The sequence below is a fragment of the Anser cygnoides genome, chromosome 2 (genome assembly GCF_040182565.1).
Source record: "Anser cygnoides isolate HZ-2024a breed goose chromosome 2, Taihu_goose_T2T_genome, whole genome shotgun sequence".
Lineage (NCBI taxonomy): Eukaryota > Metazoa > Chordata > Aves > Anseriformes > Anatidae > Anser > Anser cygnoides.
The window spans coordinates 66154319-66170821 of NC_089874.1; the positions used below are offsets into that span (position 1 = coordinate 66154319).

The window sequence follows — 16503 nt, forward strand, 5'->3', positions numbered from 1 at the left end:
AAAATAAATATTATCCTATTTGTTACGGATCAAATACAGAATAGGGGTTTTAGCTGAAGAGTTAGATGCTACAATTCACTCTGACATAGTCAAGGATAAAAATGGATAAGAAGAAGCCTTTTCACAGCTAAGCTTTTTATCTGAGAAGCCTTATGGTATATAGCTTTATCTTATTAATATTTTAATCTAAGAGTCAGGTGGCCAAGATTTCACAGTCCAGAAATAAAAATGTTACAAGCAATGATTCAAATGTGATACATGCTCATGCCAAAAGACGTTGCAGTACAGTAATATTTTGTTTTCATGTCCGTACAGAAATTCCAGAAATTTATGGATATTGCTTTAGGAAACCAGGGAGCTGGCAGGAGTCGTTGGTGAAGGAGGAAAATATTTTCTTTGATGCATGCAGAATAATGCAGTGTCTGGATGATGTATTTCAAAACAAATGCTTCTCAACATTTTCTCTCCTGTCTGGCTTGACTTTACAGGATTGTCTGCATTTAGCATATGCAGTGGAGTATTTCCAGGGGTAAGGGGAAAGCCTGAGACACATCAAGCTCTGATTTCAGGCATTTAATTACATTCCCTAACTTTTCAGTTGTAAAAAAGAAGTTAACGGCACCTCCAGCTGCAATAAAGATGCCATGAAGACTTCTGTGATGTTCCTGAGGTGCTTGGATTAGAAAGAATGCGTGGTGGTGGTGGGAACCCCAGCAATCCCCCATTGTTAGTTTTTTTGCTTCTCAGCCCAGCTCCTTTGAAAAGCGTAACAGAGCAAGTACCTCTGAGCATTTGGTTTAGTAACCTAGGATCATCAGAAGTTTTTAGAGAAAGACCGTCACTGGTATTTTCCCAAAGGATTTGCTCCCTGCATGTCCTATTCTGGAAGTACATGAGGCATACGTAGTAGGCGTGAACCTTGCTGTTAAGAGAAAGAAGAGGAGATGAAATACTTTCTGTGAAGCTATAGTAACCTGCCTCATTTGCCTTGGTCCTCTGGACACTGCCCTGCTCATCCCAGTCTGCGAGAGGTCCTTCCTGGGGCTTTCTGTTCAGTGAAAATACTCATCAAACCCACACAGTCCTTAGCCCCACTCAGAAAAACATTTATTCTCAGATCTTCCAGACACTTTAGTTTCCTTAATATCCATTACTGTCAAATAATTTCTTAAGTGAAGAGACCAAAACGCTGAAATCTCTCCAGCACAGAAATGCTGAGACACCTCTGCACCATTCCAGTTCTTCCTACGCCTAGAGTCTTACTACAGAGGCAATAGGCTGGGCACAGAAGTGAAGAGACAAAGCTCTCAGTGTTTAGTGTATTCATTAAAAATGAATATCGCTATGAATTTGCAAATATTCTCTTCTATGTGCAAGTTCATTTTGCTATGAAGTACCAAGTTCTCAGCAATGTGATACTGCTGGAGTAGCATTTCCCAAGGAACACAAAAACACATGCTTTTACTGGACCTTCTAGGACTGTATTGATTTCTGGTGTCTTGCAGGCTGTAGCTGGTACAGCTTATACTTTGTAGATATTCCCACTCAGATTTGAGAGTATAATAATAATTAGGAAAAAATCCTCAAGAGAATCCTTGCAGAAGACTTCATCTGGCCTTTTTAAACCACAGTTTTTCTGTACAGTTGCTGGTTAGAGTAATTTCATGATTAAAAAAGCTACAGCATAAGACTTCTTCCATTAGCAGGGACTGTAAATGTATACAGCTCCTTTATTCTCTCAGCTGGAAGCGCAGGCTGTTACATCTGGTCTCTTCTCAGCCTGATGGATCACTGGTCTCCTGAAGGTACAAGTTTCTGAGCCATGTAGTTCAAAGAACACAGTCACTGAGCATGCACAGCTTCTCTCAAGTCACTCCAAGTCGTGCAGGCATGGCGATGGTTGCTACAGCAGCTCGAGTGCATCTCCTCCCCACAGGCGGGTGCTAAGGGCAAGCAGAGCATGTCTGACAGCCCTGAGTCCTCAGAAGAGCGTGCTCTGTTTTACTTCCATTGCAATTCACATTATCAAATAACATTCTGGGAAACAAAATTAATTGGAAAGAGTAGTTAAATTTGATTAGCTTCAAATTGTTTAGAAAGCTGATGGTGGGGGCATTTAAGACGGAACAAGCTAATTTTTTGTTTACAGCATGGCAAGAAAAGTGGAGATGGTTCTTCATCAGGAATCCAAATCAGGCGTTTAAACTTGCGTGCTTCAGATCTGTCTCTCTTCTGAGTTCTTTTTTTTTTTTTTCCCAGCCTTTTCCTGACATTTTAAAGCATTAAATGTTAATGCAATTAAATGCTAATTCAACTTCAGCCTCTAACAAATACAGCGTGCATTTTTCATACTCAGAAAGCCTCCCAAAAGTGGGGGAGTTTACTTCCTTTCCTTCAGTTTTCTCAAGTTTTGGAACCTCTATGTCCAAAAGTGATGCCAGGAACCAGTACATATGTCCCCAGCCTGTGATGTGACCACGAAAATGCAGAAAAGCATAGCTATGGAAAAAACTGTAGGCATTTTAAACCTGAAAACCTGGCCAGAATGATGTATTGTATCGAGGGGCTATCTTATTAACACAATTAGTCATAATGCTATTATTTAATATAGATGTTACCAACTATAATAACTACAAGCTAGGAAGAACTGACAGTTTCATCCAGTATGGAGCAGAATCTTAATGTGACCGGTATTTGATGTTTCTTCTTCTGAGGGATTGCAGATCCTTTTTACTGTGGGAGATGGAGATCTATTTGTATTAAGTCTTCTGTACTGGGCTGTGCTTTCAAATGGAGAAAGGGTCTGCCTCCTGAAGGCAAGGCAATTATCACTTTCTGTGTTGATGCAGTATGTCATCCAATGACTATGAACCCATCATGGTATCTATATTTTGCCCTTAAAACAAATAAGCTAAGGTGAAATCTTCCTGTTGTCGATGATATTTCTTATGAAGTAGTTGACAGAACTAAAATCCTACTATAATTGTTTGGATTCCTAAGCACACACATCCCTTCCCATAGTAACTAACAATAAGTACAAAGCAAAACAAAACCACACCCAAACAAACAAAAAACACCTCAAACTTTTTGCTAAGGAAACATTGTTTCAACTTTCTGTAATTAAAGCCTGCTCTTTGCATCAAATTCCATTTACAAGACAAATAATTCTTTTGAGTTCTCTTTACTTCCATTGTTCTGATGTGATCAAACTTCTCCCAAATAAATGGCAAAATAAAAAAAGCCATTTGTTTTTTCTCTCTTAAAATTAACCCCATGTATCTTGCGGAGTGACAGCAGAATATAAGCTCTGTGATTGTTGCTGTCAGAAGGATGAGGTTCTTTTCTCAGGAAAAACAAAACAAAACAAACTCTCCTTGACTGGGGAGTCTCTCTGCTGGACCATCTCCAATAAGCTTTGACAGAAGACTTTCAGATTTATTTGTACAGTGTTAACAGACTTTTATTTCAATTTCTGAAGAACCAGGAAAAAAAAAAAAAAAACACTGATTATGTGAGAGCAAATGGATGAGGATTTTGTTTGCTTTTGTTTGTTTGTTTTATCCATATCTTCTTTAACTATCAAAAATATCATTCAACTAGTATAGATGAAGCTAGTTCATCAGCTTAAATTGGGATGGTTATCCCAAAGGATCTGCCAAGAATGGAAATGAGAGTACCAGTTCCACACCACCCAACCCTCTATTCACCTCTTCTCCTTCCCATAGCGGTGCTGTCTACATCTCACCAAGCTCTACCACAGCTTCTGTCTACCAAGACAAGTCCCAGACCACTGTCTTCTACAAAACTCCCTTTATGTTAGAAGGGAGATTACGTAGTGTAATACCCTAGTTACAGTAAAGGTGTAGCTCAACTACATGAGGTGGCTCATGACCATCTACAGTTGGGCTTTAAAGATCTCCACAAGTAGATTTCTGAGCTTCTCCGGACTCCTACCCCAAGGCTGCACCACTCTCATGGGGATATCTGGGTGTGTGGGGGGGTGAAGATTGCTCAGAATTTTCTGCTGAAATGGAATGCATTTAAAGAGGTTATTAATAACTCTTATTAATAATAATAAGTAGGCCACAGGAGTAGCACAGTGAGGAAGGACAGAACCACACCAGTGATCTGGCAGAGACTTATGAGCAGAGCAGAGAAGAGGAGATAAAACTGACCCAACTGCAAGGGGACTGGGGTGGTGAGAGAAGCCCTTGTGACGTCTGATGCTGTCTCTCCCTCACCCATTTCAACCCGTTCTGTTGATTTGCTGCCACTGATAGCTCCAAGATATAAGGAGCTGTAAAGAGCACAGTCATAAAGAGTAGGAGTGTATACCAAGTGGAAGGCAAGTAGGTGGCACAGAAGGCGGGAAGCAAAGAAAACTGCTGGGTAACTTGGTCCTGGATCTTAATTGCTTCTCAGTGGGCCTGGTTAGGAGCCACTTGTGACACCATCATACAGATAAGAGAGTTGTTAAGTGAAGACACAGGCAGCTTAGAAGACAGCACGGAGAGAGCTGGATATCTTCTCTGTAGGCAGCCCTTGAGCTTTATCCAATGATATGTGAATATTAAATATCTGGCCCTACAAAGTGACACAGTAAAGTGAGGTGAACCCCTTTTCAGCTGGTTCTTCATCTGTTCCTTTTAACAGCTTATATTAGTCAAATATTAGAGATTTTCAAGACTTTTTGGAAAAAAAAAAATCCTTAAAAGTTGCCTTAGGGTTTTCTGAACAATGAGTTTGGAACAATTGTTTGACAGTTGTCACAAATGTCCGACACTTTTAGCAAGAAGGTCTTTTCTAATAAAGTAAATTTTATTCAGATATTCCCCTAAGTTTCTTTTAAAAGTTTAATTCAACATTTTAAATCAAGATTACAGTTGACTTCTTATTAAATGTTCCAGTTCTAGAAAGTGAAACTACTTGATACGATCTTGCTGAACATTTTAATTAAAAACATGCTTTATAGGATGTAACAGGAACTTCCTGGAGAATGACAGACACCCCTATTTTGGCCCTTATATAAGTTGCTGTTGTTGTTTTGTTGTTGTTTAGTTCTTTACTTTTGTTTGTTTGTTGTTCTTTCACTTGATTTAAGGTAGGATCAATTCTTGGCCTGATTTTTTGCTTCCACGCACAAAGCCTGGCCTGGTCTCCTGGGAATCTCTAACTCTGCCTGAAGTCCAAAGGGAAGAATGCACCTGGCACTGCTGAGGGGCTTGCAGACACCTTTGGGAACTTGTCTGTGAGCGGCCACCTAGGTCTTAATATCCTTTAGTAGCTGGTACAATGTTTCTACTGGGCAGTGCGCTCCAAATTACTGCTGTCAGGGCCTACGCTTGGGAAAACCAGATGAAATTCAAAGCTTAAGAAAGGGGAAACTACAGCGCCTTCACTGATCTGAGGGATCTTTTCTAATACTGTTTCTTTCATCATTTGTTCTTGTGATACAGAGTCATCATTGTGCCTTAAACAATCACCAGCTTAAATCCAAATTGAATTGGAAAATTTGTGTGACCTTATCTAAAAGCAGTGAGGACAAAAGCATACAGATGGGGCAAAATTCCTTCCTATTTCTTTTCAATCTACCGCAAAGCCAGCAAGAACCATTGAGTGTTTGTCTTTGGCAGAATTAGCCCTTTGAAAGCCAGATGGTATCAGGATCAATTGATGTGAATGCCATTTACTGTTCCTGCCAACTGCTAGAGTACATGGCTGCCTATCTCAAACACACCCTGTGAAGGCCACGTGCTGATACCCTTCCTCAGGTTGGGCAATCCCCTGCTCTCCAGCTAGGCATACTGATGCTAGAGAAAGTTGGATTCAGTGAGGGCAGTGCAGATGGCGGATCCTCATACACAGCACGCAATGACAGACCTGGGTCCAAAGACCTCCCAGAGCTGGGCCAGAAGCCATTAGAAATATGCAGACCTCTATTGATAGATAATCTCCAAAACAGTTAGAGACTATACTGGGTTGTCTTTTCACCTGGCTGTCTAAAATCATACTGTCCTATGCTATTAGGAGTAATGCTGGCAAACAGTGATATGCAATGGAAAAAGCTGAAGGAAAAAAAAAATAAATCAGTCACCCCATTCCTGTGCAGCACGAAGGCTGTACTGCACCTAACAGTAACTGCTTAGTTTGAGTAGCTCATATCTGACAGTTTGAGAGGTAAAACTCATCCAGCTACGGTGGACAGCTTGATGACTGCCTGGTAGTGCTGGATGTCACGCAGGCCAAGGGAATCAGTGTATCCAGAAGAGGCTCCTGAAGCCCCAGGCATGATGGTCACCATGCACTCAGCCCTGTATCAGCATGTAGAGTGAATTCACATCCAGTTTGGGATAGCAATATAGTATATAGGTATATATACTGAAGGAGCAGTGTTTGTCTTCCCAGATGTGTTTGGTTGCTAAAGCATCATGTGCCTGTACATGTACATGAGAAACACAGTCGGTCAGCAACTGGCACCCTTGGGACGGAGCCTTAGTCAGCATAAGCACAGTCATTCGCCCAACAATTCCTCTGAGCTTATTATCCTCACTGAGTGTCCCATCTTCTTTCTGTCATGCTGGTGACACGTCAGCATCCCCTGAGGTTACTTGGAAGGTGACGGGGTAGGGACACATGGCACCTTGCAGCATCAGGAGACACGAAAGTCTCCTGAATCATGGGAGGAGCACCCCGTGTCCCATACATAATTGCCTGCCACTGCTAGGTTAAAGGCAGACATGCTCCATGACTAATAGGGGAGGAATGTGGCTCACCTACCAGGTGGCAAGGGTGTGTGCCATGGCTCTGTGCAGGGTGAAATCGGAATTAATCAACTGCCTGCTTTGGGACATTTGGGGGAAACACTTAAAGCTAATTTCTTATTACTTAGAGAGATTGTCTTTAAAGCAGGAGGTTCTGGGAACTGTTCTGAACCACAGCAAAGTCTGAAAATCCATCAAAGGAAAAACCTACATCCTACAATGTTCAGAGCAACGTTTGTGTAGAAAGTACAGCTATCTAATATCTGCTGTGTTGTTTTTATGTTGTCATGCGAAAAAATATACCAGGTGAATAGGAATGAATATGCTGCAGAGCGTGGGGAGCTCATGTTGCTGACATAACACAAAAGCTTGCGTAAAATGGCAACAGCTATTTTTTTTCTCATGACTCTTCAAACTTTGGAAAAGCCTGTCTCAAACAGGTAATACTTGGCTAGAAAAAGGATTGGAGCTCTGGGTGTGACCTCACTGATAACGTCATGCACTGTAAAAAGAACACTGTAATATCCTATGTAATTTAAGCCCATATTTAGTCAGCAAACTCCTCACCTCAGGCTATGTTCATCAAGTTTTACTCGTGTTCAACAGTACTTCACAGTCCCTGTGATTTCAATTAGGCTGTTTACCAGAGTATATATTACTCGGCATCAGCAACGACCAGCAACTAGGCTTAAAATAGTAAAATCTTCAGGGCTGTGGGATTTGTTTTGGAGGAGCCATTTGTTTTTTGTGAGTTGTACAATATCTGGCAGTTAGTAATTCATCAATTCTTTGGTATGATGGCTCTAAGCATCATGTTTTTGACTGTAATTGTGTCATCACATAGCTATCTTCCTAATCACGTCATCAGGATTAATGAGATCAGCTAGAAACAGCCTTTGGTCTCTACCCAGTAGGATACACTGATGATTCCTGTTTATACTGTGAGCCTTTCCTGACCCATCTGTGACTCAGTTATTCCTCAGTTTGCATGGATGCTGTGTTTTTTTCTTCCCTAGGTCTCTGCCAAAGCTCATCTTATCAGTTCTGGAACATCCCTCTGATCCGTGAAGACTACTTGGAAACTTGACCCCACCTGCCAAAGTCCTTGCAGGCCCTTCAGCTTGGTGCCACCTACAAACTTTGTAAGTATACTTCCATCCTCTATCATCAATCTGTTGCTTCTCTCCAGTCCCTCAAGCCAGTTGCCCTGATAAAGAAAAAAGTGAGCTTGGTAAAGCCATGCTGATTTTATTTTTTGATCACCTAACGTACTTACAGTGGTTATTTGTGCCAGGATCTTTCCAGGGATCAAAGTTAGGCTTAATAGGGCCTTCATTTTCTGTTTTAAATAGATCAGTGCTGTTCAGCTCCAGGTGCTTAAGGACTTGCCTGTCCTTCAGTGGTTCAGTACTGCTCAAACTAGCTCCACAGGTGCTCTGCTGTCAATTCCACCAGCTGATGATGATCTGAGTACACCTGTCTCGTCTAAGTAGCCATCCTATATGGCCTGATTCTAGAGGAAGACCTCTTTATGGTTTTGCTTTCCTACCTCCTCTATGTTTTCATTTGAACAAGCCTGACTTTCAGATGGACAACTATGCCAGTTAATTCTACCAAGAGCACAGGGCCACCTGCTCAGGTAAATCAGCAGGCATTGTTTTGAATCGTTCTGGGCATCCTTCCTCTGCCTTTGTCCTATGGGAATTAGATTAAACCTCCCCAGAAGATGTTGTAATGATTATGCAGCTAGGTGTCACTTGTCTGGGAGGTTCCCCAGAGAAGTTCAAAGTCTACTGGGAGTGGCTGAGGTCATGAAACCATTTTAATTGTTGGTGCAGAACTTGAAATGTGAGAGACTTTCTTAAGAGAGATTTTCTCAAGAGAGTAGTGCAGAGAACAAAAAAGATTTTAATGTAAGCAAGATGCTATGTTTATGTGAAAAGTCCTAAACAAAATATTTCATATTAATTTCATAAATGAATGAACTGATCCTGAACAGAGCTATGCATTTATACTGGAGCTCTATTCTCTATAGATCTCATCTGAGACTCGGGCTGAAGGAAAAAATGATTCTAGTTTGTGTTTTTTTTTTCTTCTTCTTAACAAACAGAAATTTACACATGAAGAGACAGAGACAGGAAACAAATGAGTCTAGCACAAGCAAACAACACGCAGACCTTACTGCTCCTTACATATAAGGAAAATTATGGGTCCAAGTTTTGTTTCTGTGAATAATTTCAGGATCTAAAGAACAACGAGTCATGTGAAAAAGAAGTAGAGACTGAGTGGTTTTTATACCACAAAAAACCAAACAAACAACAACAACAAACCATACAAAAATAAATAACCCAAATAGCAGAAGTTACATGTAATATAAAAGGCTGAGCAGAATTGTATTCGCTAATTTAATAGCTGCAGAACTGCTTTCTGCTAAAAAGCTGCTTGTATGAAATAACTAACTAGTGTTCATGAATCTCTTTGAAAAGTCAAAAGTAAGCATGAAAGGTATTTTGTTAACCATTTTTTATGTTTTGAACAAGAAAACTGATGATGATGTTTTAATTCTTCATTTAGTAGAAGGTAATAAAGTACCTACAAGTAAGTTATAAATGATAAACAATGCAAAAAATAATTTCTTCAGTGAAATAACAAAATGGTTAGGAGGTAGGCTTCAATATTTATCTTTATTTCTGGTATTAAACATGCTTAGTTCTTGAGATGCCTAAAATCTTGTTGCCCACATTTTTTTTTTTTTCATGAAAATCCGCTGGACACTTGCTTCTGGGTGGAACCACTGAAGTCTTGTCCAGGGTGACTACTGAGATACCTTGATCACAAGTCACAAATCCTGTCTCTGTCCCCTTCCAGAATCACAAAATGGTGATTTATGGGCATTTTTACAAGAGATCTGCTAGACTGGGCCTCAAAGAAAACGTTAGCTGTGACAAGGGTCTACTGTAAGCCATGTCTCTAGTCTGGGAAGTTCAGGAGGTGCCACCACCACTGGAGGCCTGCTTCTGTAGACACGGCCTTGGTGTCTGCCTGCGGTGAAGGAAGGCCTGTATTTTCGAATTCCTTTCTGGCTCTGTGACCCCACGGATACCTGAGTAATTAACAGTGCCACCTCAGATGTGGGGGATGAAAATGAAATTCCCCCGCTGTCTAAGGAAAATGAAAATTGTATCCCAAGCCCTGTAGGAGAACGTCCTCTCTGATGTGGCTCGCTCTCACTTCCCTCCAGTATGAGCTGTTCCACCATGCACTAATGAAAGAGCATAGTGCGCCAGTGGTTAGGATCTCCTGTGGGAGGGAGAGATGGGGGTTTCAGACCCAACAGCAACCAAATGGAAGACCTAACTGAGGCATGAAGATGAGTCACTTCTGCTCGCCCTTCTGAGGTAGCATTTCTCTGTAGGATGTGACACCCGTAACTTGGCAACCCAGCGCCCATGACATCACTTAATCTTTTTGCAACCAATTTGGCAGCCATGTAAAATGTCTTACAGGAAAAAGAGCTCACACCACAGACATTGGATTGCTAAGAAAATAACATTCATGTGATTGTGTTCCCTGCTACTCTGCGTGTCACTCCCTCCACAAGGATTTTATTAGCATGTGGGCTAATTTCAAGCAAATTTGACAGAGAGGCTAAATGTCTCAAAAATGCCAAGTTCCTACAAATGCCACAAAATGAATGGCCAAATAGTACAGAGACATCCGAATCAATGACACTGCTGAGACACTGATGTATATTCAATGTCATTACTATAACTCAGAAAATCAACAGAGGAAAGAGCCATCAGAAATCAGACTTCTCAAGTTCCACTGCTCATGAAATTGCTAACTCGTACTTGTTATCACTTGTCTTAATAAAAAATCCGTCTGTTTTCTGCCTTGGGCCTCTGTTACAAGTGTTACTGAAGATGCACTCTCAGAAGAAAACAATTATTTTAATAAGTCCTTTTAATAAAAATACAAATATTGCAATTATTCAGTTTCCTGTTCAAGTCCTTGCCCGTTAAGAGCCCAGTGCAGCAGGTCTAAGAACATGCTCTCTGGGTGACTTCCTGAGAGCACGTTACAGTTCCTCCTCCCCTGCAGGCAAAAGGACTCTTTCCATGGGTTTGGATGGAGCCCAGGCCCTGTGACCTCCACCCACTGAGTGGGGTTGTGGCATTTTAAAGAATTCCAGTAGAGGAATCTGCAGCAGGAATGATCCCATTGCAAGTGCTCTTCCTCCTGGGCACCTTTTCTTTGCACGAGAAGGAAACCTGTTAAAAAGGGTGACACATGCAAGCAACTTATACTTGGAACAGCCCGGTAACAGCCATCCTCATGTGATTCTCCTTTGAGGTCTATGATGCATGACTGCTCCGCAGTGCCAAGCCCCTGACTCCCAAAGGCTGTGTGAGCAAGAGCTGGAAAAGACACTGCTATCACATGGCGGGCTGGTAGGAATCGCAGCTGTGGCCTGAAGACTGAAGTCAAACTTTGTGGTATTCTCTTGAGCAACACCTCCTGGCTCCTTCTGTCCTTCACGGAACAGCTTATTGGTTTAGAGTCTCTGCAACATAGATGATACATCTTGGAAAATATGAAGATAGATTTTAAGGCCATCTTAAAATCTTGAGAAGTTAAGCCTTAAAAATGTAGTGCCCTCCAGGCTGACTCTTTGCATGACTTCAGTCAAAAGACATTGCTCAGCAGCACCTGCATCAGCAATATCTCCATCCACTCCATTGTTCTGGGTTTAGGCAAGTCCATATCCTTCTTAAACATTTAATTTGAACGTGTTGGAGAAATTCCTTCTCATCGATAAGTTTAGTTCGTTTTCTTCTTTCCTCTTTGAGCAACTCCTACTGGGCAATAACTCCAGAGCCAGCAAGCAGATGACACTGCCCTACCCCTGGGTTTCCCACGTGGCTGGCTGCCTGTCCCTACGCCACTCAGCTGCCCAGGAACCTTTCACCCCTGGGCTAGCTGCTTGGGGGGACAGGGTGTGAGCAGTTCTGCCTTAGAAGCAGCTAGGAGGGCTCTAGGCAGTGGCAGAGTGAGCCCAAGCTCAACAAATGGCTGTTGGGCAGTGATAAAATAGTTACTTCCTCACTGCCCACTTTGCTGTGCTTTATACTGATATATGAAAGTGCTACGTGGGATGGGCGATGGCTGCTAGTGAGGGTCTTTTGAGGGGGTCCTTCCCTGTCCTCTCACTCTGGAAGCCCACCTGGCCCTTCAAGGTGCTCCTCAGCTTCACATCCTCACCATGGCAAAATTTCATTTTGCCTGCGCTGAGAAGTTTTTAAGCCAGCCTTGGTGGGCAGCCAGCTGCTTGGTCGGCAGTAAGCTGCAGATTCTGAGGAATAAGCCACCCACAGCGTCTTGGAGCCCTATAACCTGTTTGGGCTGACAAAGGTCCAGGAAACCCAGATTTGTGGCCTCTTGTCACATGAGGTGGTGAGCAGCCCAGGGGAGGGTCCCTGCCAGCTGCTGTGTACCTGCAGACTGTGATCAATCATTGAGCTTGTGATTGGGTTGAAGATAAACCGTAATATCTACTCTTGTTTCACAAGAGCTATTTTCTGTTGCCTGCACTGGCTGTCAGTAATTTTTGCCATTGTTTTTTCAATCATTTACTGGCTACACCTTGTTGTTAGCTCTCCCATGGTAATGGATTGCCTAACACTGATATCAAGACAGTATATTTTTTTTTTAAACTTTTTTTAATCCTTTTAAAATACAGACCAAAGCTGTACATTTTCACATCTTTTGGCACTTTTCTGAGAATACCAAGATGTGTCATAAGTTGACTCAGAGCTCAGTAAACTCCCTGCAACTCTCCTTTTCATAGTCTTGCCAAAAAGAATCAGGGTAAAGGGCTAATGGAGTGATATCCTCCCTACTCACTGTTGCATCCCCACCAGTATAGGTCATACTCTGGGTTAGGTGATGGGATACCCACTGCATAACCCTGAGCTCTGCATACTCATCCACAATGCAGCTGTGTCCAGCCTTGCATATTATTTTCATGCTGCAGACTCAAAACGTGTTGAGTAGTTGCTGACAATAGAAAATGCTGGACAGGAGTGACGCCTGTCATCTTCTTTCTGGAGATGCTCCTGCCTTCTGTTTGAAATGCAGAAAACCTGGCGCTGCCTGCAGTCACGGGGGCACACCTCAAATAGATTTTGGTGCTTTTCAGCTTCAAAACTTATTTAATGAGCCTGAATCAATTCTAAGCAACCTATGGTAGAAAGCGGAAGAGTATGTCCTCCATTGAGATAACAGCTTCTGGAGCTATTACAGTAATAATATTGCCTCGCAAAGAATACTCAGATGAGTGGTTAATTGTTTCCAGCTCTGTGCTAGTATCATCCCAGCAGAATTAGGCCCAGCATGACTTCTGCTGCATTGGCCACTGTTATCGCAGTGCACAGAGCACTTTCCAGTAGACATGGAAGCATTTAATCACCTAAGCAAGCACTTTCACCGCTCCAGCAGTCAGCAAAGAGCCAGTGCCCTAATGCAGCAAGTACCCATTCCAGTAATGATAATTTGCTAACTCTATTGCTTGGGCAGAGAGAAGAGAAATGTGCGATCTGCAGCAGAATATCTAGTGCAAATGTCACAGCAGCAGTGCCCATATGCAAGCTAAAAGCCTGGTGCAGCCTGCACTCCCTAATTCTCATCACATTCCCCTTCCCTTTAATCAAGAAGCTACATAAATTCAGCTTTTTATTTCAGGTGAACCCAAATAATTTCCATTAACTTACCATGGAAAATGCATATATAAGCCACTATTGCAAGCTGATTGGTTTTTTTGTGAGAGGGCCAGTCCAGATCCTTGATGTTGAAAATGCTCACGCACTACGTTCTGGCTGGATAAATGAAACGTATGTGAACTGTCAGCACTGGGGTGTGTAGCTGGCATCTGCAAGCATATGTTGCTCCTTCTTTCAATTTTCCTCCCCCTTCCTTGCAGTTACACCCACCGATTATATTTAGGATTCATTGACATTGCAGTCACTTCTGTGTGGGCATAGTCGAGCTGGTTTGGAGTGAGCTCATTTGGCTCCAGATAGCACTGCAGCCAGCCCAGCATGGGACTCGGTGCAACAGAAGCCAGGTAAACACCTCGGTGGCTTTACCTACACAACACCGACGGCAGTGGGCTGCTGCAGCTTTTGGGACACAAATGAGGTTCTTTAAAACCAGCTGAGGCGCACAGGTGATAAGCAGCAAGGATTTCAGGGCAGGACAGCGGTGCTCTCTGCCAGGGGAAGACTAGGTGCACGGCAGACCAGGGCTGAGGCAGATATGCTAACTTATTGAGGAGCAGTCTGCGGGGGGTTTCAGCCTGGGGATCACTGTCCCGATGGCTCAAGCTGTGCCCCCAGTCTGAACCACCACCACCAAGACGTGCAGACTTCACCCAAGCGCGTGAAAGCACAGTGAAGCAAACCAAAACCTGTAGAGGTAACTAACTCCTGCCCCTCCAGCTGCGGAGGGGAGAGCCCCAGGAGCTGCGGGGTGGGCCTGAGCCCTCACGGGGTGCCCCTGGAGGTGGCGAGGTGCACGGAGCGCCCTCGGGGACGTCCTATGGCGACCATGCTCCTCCGCCCGGGAAGGCGGTGATGGAGGTGGTGGCGGTGCCAGGCCCCGCCTCGGCCGGCCGAGGGGCGGGCGCTGCCGCCGAGCTCCTAGTACCGCCGGCGGGGACGGGCAGCGGCAGGAGACGCCGGGGGCTGCAGGGGAGCCGCGGGGCTGGGGCGGGCACGGAGGCGGGGGCAGCTCGGCCGCCTCTCCCCGCTGTCTGGCGGACAGAGAGCGGGCGGCTGGTGGACCCCGAGGAGGAGGAGGAGGAAGGGTGCAGGAGCCCTCCGTGTTTGCTGACCGACTGTTTTGGGGTCTGTCCCCCACCATCCAGGCACCCGTGGGGTCCATGAGGCCCGGGCTCGCAGCCCCCCTCGGCTTCGGCAGCTCAGCGGTGTGGTGGTGGCGGTGAGATGGGGGGCAACCTGGGCTGCCACCGCTCCATCCCCCGCGACCCTGGCGACCTGTGCCACAGCCGCAAGTTCAGCGCGGCGTGCAACTTCAGCAACATCCTCGTCAACCAGGAGAGGCTCAACATCAACACGGCCACGGAGGAGGAGCTGATGACCCTGCCGGGGGTCACCCGGGTGGTGGCCCAGAACATCGTGGAGTACCGGGAGTACATCGGCGGCTTCAAGAAGGTGGAGGACTTGGCGCTGGTCAGCGGGGTCGGGGCGGCCAAGCTGGAGCAGGTGAAGTTTGAGATCTGCGTGAGCAGCAAGGGCAGCTCGGCGCAACACTCGCCCAGCTCCCTGCGGAAGGACCCGGCCTCGGAGCACCACCTGTCCGCCACCAAGATCAACATCAACACCGCCACACCAGCGCAGCTCATGAGCATCCGTGGCATCACGGAGAAGATTGCCAACAGCATCGTGGACTACCGGAAGGAGCACGGGCCCTTCAAAAGTATTGAGGACCTGGTGAGGATGAACTGTATCAATTCCTCCTTCCTAGACAAAATCAGGCATCAGATTTTTGCAGAGGGGTCCCGGCCCCCTTCGACAAACACCAACGGTGGCCTCAACTTCACGGCCAAGCCTCATCCCAGCCCCACTTCTTTGAGCCTCCAGAGCGAGGATTTGGATTTTCCCCCTGGGGGCCCAACCCAGATCATCTCCACTCGCCCATCGGTGGAGATGTTTGGGGGGCTGAGGGACGGCAGACCCGTGCTGAGGGTGGCCACCTGGAACCTGCAGAGCTGCTCCGTTGAGAAGGCCAACAACCCGGGTGTGCGGGAGGTTGTGTGCATGACGCTGCTGGAGAACAGGTAAGAGGCAGTGCTTGTCCGGTAGTCCCAGCTTCCCGTGGGATCGTAGGTCAATGCCTTTGGGTTTTTAAGCAGTGCAGTGTCCCATTGTGATCCTAGTACCTTGCATGCCTCATTTCTTCCTGGGATTATTAAATGTTTCCTGCTTCTTGTGGTGGATTTCTGATTGAGTCCTAATGCTGGGGCTGTAGTCACTGTCCCATGGTAGAGCCACCATAGTCCTTGGAAGGGGATAGACCACCTGAGGATGTGCATGGGTATTTACGCTCATCAGTATGGGAAAGACTGAGCTGTTATGGTTGGTCACAGTGAGCCTGTTAAGACTTGTTACTGTGGTTGAGGATGGGTTCTTCATCAAGGCGCGAGCCTTTTGAACAAGTTACAGGCTTGTCTTCCCTACTGGAAGCCAGGAGGGAATACCAGGAGAAGGGCTGCTCTGTGTATACCCCGTTTCTCACTGTTTTCCCGAGCATCTTAGTGCCACTTTGGGAGGCTGGATACAGAGCTGCTTTTGCCTTTCTCAGAGCCTTGCAGGAGTTATGTTCTCATTGCCAAGCTGAGACCTTCCAGCGTTTCTTCTCTAGAAAGTTTTGTTTGGGTGGTGACCTCCTTAACCTCAGTGTTGGGGCTGTAGTCTGCCCTCCCTTGGACCCATTTTTCATTGGGGGGGAAATCAAAAGACTTTAGAGCACACTCAGGTTGTTTTGGGCAGTGTAATGAGCGTGGAATGCCACAGCTTGTCTCATGAGGATGACAGGTCATTAATGAGCAGTCATCAGGTGTTTGCTAATCTGGGGGCACTGTTCATCCGCAAGGTGTGGGGCAATTGCCTGGGCTGCCCCTGTGCCAGGCTGGTGCAACCCACTGCATCTTCCCTCTGCCCTG

The 16503-nt window shown here is 44.9% G+C and overlaps 1 protein-coding gene and 1 long non-coding RNA gene across 2 annotated transcripts in view; both read left to right on the plus strand.

Annotated features, from left to right (window-relative positions):
• The window catches only part of LOC136790105 (uncharacterized), a 28187-nt gene extending 17287 nt beyond the window's left edge, over positions 1 to 10900 (plus strand). The window contains exons 2-3 of the long non-coding RNA XR_010829368.1: positions 7778 to 7903; positions 9562 to 10900. This is a non-coding gene — a long non-coding RNA (uncharacterized lncRNA). The remainder of the gene's footprint in view (positions 1 to 7777; positions 7904 to 9561) is intronic.
• Positions 10901 to 14458: 3558 nt separating this feature from the next.
• The window catches only part of EEPD1 (endonuclease/exonuclease/phosphatase family domain containing 1), a 63473-nt gene continuing 61428 nt past the window's right edge, over positions 14459 to 16503 (plus strand). The window contains exon 1 of the mRNA XM_013194350.3: positions 14459 to 15618. Within this exon, the coding sequence (XP_013049804.2) occupies positions 14765 to 15618 (854 nt within the window). The 5' untranslated portion in view covers positions 14459 to 14764. The remainder of the gene's footprint in view (positions 15619 to 16503) is intronic.